The 7,291-nt window shown below is 57.0% G+C and overlaps 1 protein-coding gene across 1 annotated transcript in view; it reads right to left on the bottom strand.

Annotated features, from left to right (window-relative positions):
- Positions 1–3,962: 3,962 nt before the first annotated feature.
- The window catches only part of LOC107203709 (probable E3 ubiquitin-protein ligase MID2), a 15,629-nt gene continuing 12,300 nt past the window's right edge, over positions 3,963–7,291 (bottom strand). The window contains exon 2 of the mRNA XM_033514133.1: positions 3,963–5,270. Within this exon, the coding sequence (XP_033370024.1) occupies positions 4,498–5,214 (717 nt within the window). The 5' untranslated portion in view covers positions 5,215–5,270 and the 3' untranslated portion in view covers positions 3,963–4,497. The remainder of the gene's footprint in view (positions 5,271–7,291) is intronic.

The raw sequence follows: 7,291 nt of genomic DNA, 5'->3' as shown, positions 1-7,291 counted from the left end.
ATCAGCTGAGCTCTGCTCATTCCCCCTCTTGAATATTCATTGTGGCCAAACGCAATAAATCCTGAATATTAAACAACAGCTACCCAGGGCAGGAATATCAATGCTATAGAAAATACAGAAAATGTGTGCTTTTTGGAGCAGAGGGCTGCCAGCTGTGGGAGGGGGACAGCCCTGCTGCTGCTGCTCCATCTCTCAGCCAGGGGCTGCGGGGCAGGAGGGCTGAGGTCTCACAGCAGCCACCCCACAGCCCAGGAGCTGCAGGAACAGCCCATGCCATGCAGGAACAGCCCATGCCATGCAGGAACAGCCCATGCCATGCAGGAACAGCCCAGGAGCTGCAGGAACAGCCCATGCCATGCAGGAACAGCCCATGCCATGCAGGAACAGCCCAAACCACACCAGAGCCAGGCAGGCACAGCCCAGCCCAGCCAGCCCTGGCCCCAGGGCTGCTCCAGAGCAGTTCTGCTGCCCAGCCTTGCAGCTACACTCCCCAAAACAGCCAGCTCTGATTTCTTTGAAGGCAAAACCAGGCTTTGTTTCCCCCAAGTGAGGTGTTCACAGGCTGGCACCTTCCAACACAAGCAGCTGCAGAGCCCTCGTCCCACCCCACTGAGCTCTGCCCACCTCAGTCTGCCCTCAGGCAGGGCTTGGCACTGAAGGGCCAGGGGCAGAAAGAGAAATAAAACCCAAATAAAACAGAAAACACAACAGCCAGTGGATGGGAAGGATGGAGACACCCTCCACAGCCCGAGTGCAAGGGGGACCCTTTGAACAGCTCAACAACTGCAGCCACCCAAGGGGGGAGCACACAGGTGATCACACCCTGCTGCAGGAACACCACGAAGGTCACATCTTTGCATCAAAGAAGGTGACACCTGTCATTTACAGTAAACCTCAGCTGGGACTCCAGCTCTGGGCTGCCAGCTCCCAGGACACAAAGGCTGGAGATGAATCCTCCAGCCTCATCCCAAACACAGGGCCTTGAAAAGCCACCAAGGGATCTTCACACACTTTATGCTTTCATTTTCCAGCTCAAGCTGCTCTTGAGACAGCAACATTGAAATCGTCTTGGATGTGAATGTAGGTTTGGAAAAAGTGAGAGAGTAATCTAATCAAAGCAGTTTTGAAGCTCTGCTATCTCAATATCCATAGCTTAGTTGTTAATAAGGAAAACCCTCCCTAAAAGCAAATCATCAAAGAACCCAGCCCTCAGCGCTGGCTCCTGGCCCCTGTGAGCCCCAAACAAGCAATAATTAGTGGGGATGAGGAGGATCTGGGTGCTCAGTGTCAGCTGAGCACGATGGGGATGAGAAGCCTGCGCTGGGGACCCCGGTGTGTGGCACAGGTCCCCCTGCTCAGGGAGCTCACAGGTAACAAACCAGCCCTGAGGTAACACAGGAGCACCCAGGGCTGTGGAGAAGCTCAGGGCTGAGCTGGGGGAGCCCAGAGCCCCCCTGCCCACAGAGCTGAGGCTGTGGCAGCTGAGGGGACACGTGTCCCCTCTGGGGTCCCCACAGCAGCGGGGGCTTCCAGCCTCCAGCAGCACCGAGCTGCAGGGAGCCCTGGCTGGGGCTGCATCCCCTCCTCTTCCCTCCAGGAAATAAAATCAGCCAAAGCATCCCTGGCAGGGCTCAGGGACCAACAGCCCCGACACCACCAGAGCTGTGTTCCTGCTGGGAACAGCCCCCATCTGACACGTGGGAGTCTCAGCAGTCACAACTGCAGCCCTCGTCCTCAGCTGACTCCTCCTGGTGTGAAGAAATGAGATGTACACAGCAAAGCTCCGGTGGCAGTGCAGTCAGCTCTGAACCAAGCAGCATCTGTGACCCCTGCACCAGCAGAACGCTCCTGCAGCTCCGGCTGAACGAGCCCCACAGGGAAACGTGACCGAGGCTTTTCCTCGATTTTCTACCCCAGCACTCTCCCCAACACCTGGGAATCGCTCCCAGCTCTGTGCAGGGGCTGCCAGCACAGGGAGGCTTTGTTAACCCTGCTCTCACTCCCACAGCCCCACGGGACACAGCGCTGCTCTGACAGGTAACAGAGGATGGCTTTCCACCCGGCTCACGGCTCTTTCTCCAGCAGAGAGCGGATGGAAGTGTTACAAAACACCACTTTTCTCTTTCTTCTGCACATTTCCAGCCTGTCAATCTACAGAAGGCTCAGCACCAGCAAAGGAAAAGCCTCCTCAGAGCTGGCCCTTCTCTGGCTCTTCAAAGGGAGCAGAGCTGACGGAAAAGCCACCGACCGTGGCCAGTAATTAAGGCAAAATCCTTTCTTCAAACACTCCTTGGAGCAGCAGGTGTGGGTGGAGGAGCCAGCTGGATCCCTGCACGCAGAGCTGCTCTTGCTGTGTCCCCCAGAGCAGCCCTGTCCCAGCAGGACCCGGGCAGGCACCGCACAGAGGATGAGCATTACGAGTTTGAAGCAATCTGGGTTCAGAACTGGCTGAGATTTCACTCGGCAGATAAAGCACCGCTGTCCTGGGCACTCGCTGTATCTAGGTCAGGCCATTAGTTTTGCTCTTAATCTACACACAGTTTTAATTTCATCTTTAATGTCGACTTCCAGCCAGTGAGCTGAGCCAGCAGACGACTTCTGTCTCTGCCTGTGCTCAACATCTCGACCCCTCCTGAAGCCACAGGGAGGGAGAACAAGCGGCACCATCATCCCCATGTGCTCACAATGTGCCCTGTGCCTGTGCCCTGTGCCCAGTGAGTGCCTGTGCTCAGACTGTGCTCACCCAGAGCTCACCCAGAGCTCACCCAGAGCTCACCCAGAGCTCACCCAGAGCTCACCCAGCTGCTGCTGCAGCCCTGGGGACTCTGAACCACGGCAGGGTGTCTGCAGCTGACAGCCCTTGGCATGAACCTTCCCAGGGAAACAACGACACCACATCCATCCCTGGCAGCCCAGCTCCAGAGAGCTCCTGACGTGACCCAGCCCTCCATCCCCTCCATCCCCTCCATCCCCTGCCCCATCCTGCCCCACATCCCTGTGGTCCCTGCTTTACCCCAGAAACCTGCTCCCACGGCTGGAACTGCAATCTATGACATAAACAAATGGAGTTGAAGACGCACAAAATAAACCCATGGCATGCATTAAAGGGATTAAAGATGGTTCCTGAAACATCTGGAGGTGTATAATACACTATGGATGGATCATTGTAGAGCATCCACAGGGAAGTCAGGCTGCTGGCACACGCTGGAGGTTTTAGATGTAAAACCAGCTTGGAAGAAAGGGGAGCACTGGGAGGAGGTTTCTCATTTACACACACCAGTCCAGTTTCAGGCACTCAGCACTTCTAAAGAGACAAAAAAAAATTCCCCACCAAAGATTTCTGTGGAAGGCAGAGCCCCTCTGACAACAGGAAGTTACTCACTTCAAAAACCCAATTTTCCATCAAAAAAATCTAACTTGAAAGGCGTTCCCAGCTCACTCAAGATGCGGATCAAAGCCAGGATTAAGTGCATCTGCTCACTGCTGGCTGCCCAGGAGCAGCCCCAGCTCACCGGGGACACAGGGCAGAGGAGAGCTTCCCTCCACCGCCAAAATCACTTCAGACTCTTATTTAAAAGGGAAAAGCACGGTGTTCTGGCAACCTGCTAGGCTCCCCCAGATGGATTTGCCTGGCTGGCACAGGCTGGATCAGGGAGGAATATTCCAGGGTTTTCATTTCTCTGCCCAGGTTTTATTGCATGCAAACATACACGGTCATTGCTTTCGAAGGTTTCCAATTTGCTAATTGAGACATTTCCTCATGGAAAAAGAATGTTCTGGACTACAGACAGGGCTGCTGGCACAGCTCTGCACACTCAGGTGAGGATGATGAGGTGGGAGACGGGGCAGGCAAAGCCAGCCTCCCCAGGCCCCCCTTGGCAGCACTATCCCAATGCCAAAGGTGGTGTCCTGGAAACACCCAGCACATCCCAACCCATCCCACTCCTCGTGCCTGCACTGGGCACCTCACTCGGGCTCAGGACAGCTCGGAGGCAGGGAGCCCAGCCCAGGAAACTGGACATCTAGGAAGATTTCTCTCCAGGCACCAGTTTGTTTCAAATCAAGGAGGGAAAAAATAATCTGGTCTGCCCAAAAAAAAAAACCACCCCAAGTGTTCCGCATTTTTGTTGGAGCAATGAAGTATTCCTTCTGCCCTCAAAATACATGAGAGTGGAGAGAGTGGTTTTGTTCTGAACATGAACAGGTCAAAGATCCAAGAAAAGCACTTTTGGGGCAGAATGAGCCTGGGGATGAAGGGAGAAAGGGCAGAGGAAGCAGCAGCTGAGGAGGGCGTGAGCAGGGTTCTGATGGGAACAGGGCTGCAGCCTCAGCCGCGGCCTCAGCAGCGTCACCTCGGACCGGACCCGCTGGAGGCTTTTTCACTTCAAACAAAACAAGGGAGTGCAAAGTGCTTTTACAGGCTCATTCAGAATGCAGGGGGCACGGAGAGGGATTTCAAACTTGATCTAGGTCAGACATCACCCAGGCAGGTTCACGTCACAGCGTCACAGCCCCCCCAGGAGCTCCGCGGGGCTCCCCCGTCCTTACCTTCAGCTTCTCGAAGCGATCGCTGAGCGACGCCACTTGGTGGTCCCGGTGGCGGCCCACCAGTTTACATAAGGCACAGATGAGCTGGTCGTCAGCCACACAGTACATGTTCACCTTCTCGTTCTCGTGCTCCAGGCACGTCAGCCCGCGCAGGTGCGCGTCGGGCACGGGCTCCACCAGCCGGTGGCTGGTGAAGGGTTTCTTGTTGGGGTGGGTGGCCCGCAGGCAGCGGTCGCAGTAGGACACCTCGCAGGTGATGCAGGTCTTGACGGCGTCGCGGGGCGGGTCCTGCTCGCAGAACTGGCAGGCGATCCTCTCGCCGGCCACGGACATGGTAGGGCTGCCGCGGAAGGTCCTCTCGCGGCGGCTCTCGCTCGGGGAGTTGGGGCCGCTCAGCGACGCCTTCTGGAAGCGGTCGATGATGTTCTGCAGGGTCACATTCCTCTTGAGGCCCTCCAGGCCCCGGTGGTTGAGGGAGATGACATAGCGGCACGTGGGGCACTGGAAGGCGGCGATGGGCTCGATGGACTCGCCGGAGGAGCAGCTGGACACCAGGATGCGGTGGGCACAGCTGAAACACAGGCTGTGGGCACAGGGCAGCAGGAGGGGGTCCTCAAATAACTCCAGACAGATTGGGCAGGTCAATTCTGACTCCAGTGTTTCCATCTTTAGTTAACACAATCCTGATTCAGCATCAAAAACCAGGGAAGGTGGTCAGGAACCTGCAAGGAAGGAGAGCAGAGACGTGAGGCTACAGCTGCACTCCTGGGCTGCTCCTCTCCCCCAGCAGCAGCAGGTTCCTGGGGGCTCGGTCACCCCCACAACACCCTGACACCGTGTCCAGCACAGCCTGCAGCTACAGCAGGACAGCAGTCGAATGCAGGGGATGGGAGACGAGGAACAGCAGCTCCTCTGACAACTTCCAGCCCAGCCAGGGCAGGACCTGGGCCATGAGGCTGCAGACAAAACCAGGGGAAAGCACATGATTTCGTGTTTGTGTCTGTGTGTGCTGCCAAGGGCCGTGCTGGCGTTCCACGCAGAAGGGCTGCTCTGCATGGCACAGAAAAACCTCTTAACATCCCCTGCAGCTCCAGGCCTGCTTCTGCTGAAGGGGAAAAGGCGAATCAAGTCGTGGAAACTCTGAGCAGAGCAGGTTGGGAGCTCTTCACATCCCATCCTGCTCCCTCCTTTTCCTGGCCATTGCTTTTTGGAGCAGGGTGGGGAGGGCAGAGCAGCAAAATTACAGTCGGCAAACTTCCACTGCTGGCTGTCCTTTGCTGCACTCCACAACAGCCAGGGATGCCTAAATCAACTCCAGCTGGAGGCAAACAAGCTGTATTTTTAGCTCCCTTCCCCTGCACATGGCTGGAAACAGCTCCCAGCAGGCGACTCAACCTGCTGCTCCCAACTCGGTTTGTGGAGTGGCAGGAGCTGACCCCAAGCGCTGCCCGTGTCCCAGCAGCTCTGAAGTGACACAGCAGCAGACCCAGCCTCTCCTCCCTCACCTGCCCGCTCTGGGGTCCCTGCCCGTGGGTGTGGGGAGAGCCCACGGCCACAGGGAGCCCTCAGCCCGGCCCTGCTGTGGGAACTGAGCCGTGGGGAGAACCCTGCCCTGCTCTCACCAGGAACAGCCTGCTGTGCTCTCCAGGCTCTGCTGGGCACCACAGGAAAAACCCTTCCCTGGGAGCCGTGCCCAGGGCAGCTGTGCCTGCCACAGCTCTGCTCCAGCCAGGCTGGAAGGGACTTGAAGCCACCTGGTCTAGGGGAAGGTGTCCCTGCCCAGGGCAGGGGACTGGAACTGGGTGAGCTTTAAGGTCCTTCCAACCCAAACCAGTCTGGGATTCAATGAGAAAGGGCCGTAAGCAAAGTGTAGGGGGCAGCAGCAGGAGAGGGTCTGGCTGCCCAAAGCCCCAGGCTGCTGCCAGCACCTGCAAATGGCACAGGTGCCACACTGGGACCTGCCAGCCCTGTCCCACCCATCAGCTCCATCACCCCCACCACCTCCTCCCCGCTGGCTGAAATGGGACTGGCAGGTGCCTGGAGGAACCCTGAGCTCTTCCCTGCCCAAGGGGCTTACAAATAAATCCACTGGAGATCTCGATACGTTCGTGCTGCAGCAGCTCTTGCTGGCCAAAAGCAGCCTTGCACACACATACACAGGTTTAAAATGACCTTTCTTTTCCCCAGGAGAGAGTGGAGAAGTCAGAAAGCAGAGGAGCACGAGGGCTCCCTGAGCTGGAGCCTGGCAGGATGAGGGGTCCCAGTGCTCCAGGCACCCCCTGGCACTGGGGCTGCCAAACCTCCTCACTGTGCTGGGCACTGGGGACACAGCCTGGCCCTCACAGCCCCAAACCCCACTGCACGAGCCCCTCCTGCCACCCCACACCATCCACTGACCCTCCCCAGGCAGCAAACACACAGATGGAAACAAAAAGAAAGGACAAGAACACGATTTCACAGCCTGACCAAGACTGGGAGAAGAATTTAAAGGTCAGGATTGGTGTGAGAGGCTCCCCAACACCCTGCCAGCACCGGCTGTCCTGTGGAGCAGCGTCTCCCACAGCACCCAACAGCAGCCTTCACACACAGCTCCACTGCTACCCACGGGAAAACAACACAGCAAGTTTAAACAGCCTTTGGTTTTGTGACCAAGGGACATTTGTACACTAATCTTGTTCTCCTTGCTGGGACAACAGCTTTTACCTGCGACATATCCAAGGGGAGCCCCAGGCTGGGACAGCAG

The sequence above is a fragment of the Parus major genome, chromosome 4A (genome assembly GCF_001522545.3).
Source record: "Parus major isolate Abel chromosome 4A, Parus_major1.1, whole genome shotgun sequence".
Lineage (NCBI taxonomy): Eukaryota > Metazoa > Chordata > Aves > Passeriformes > Paridae > Parus > Parus major.
The sequence above is the reverse complement of the archived record's forward strand: the minus strand, read 5'-3'. Positions and strand labels throughout refer to the sequence as shown.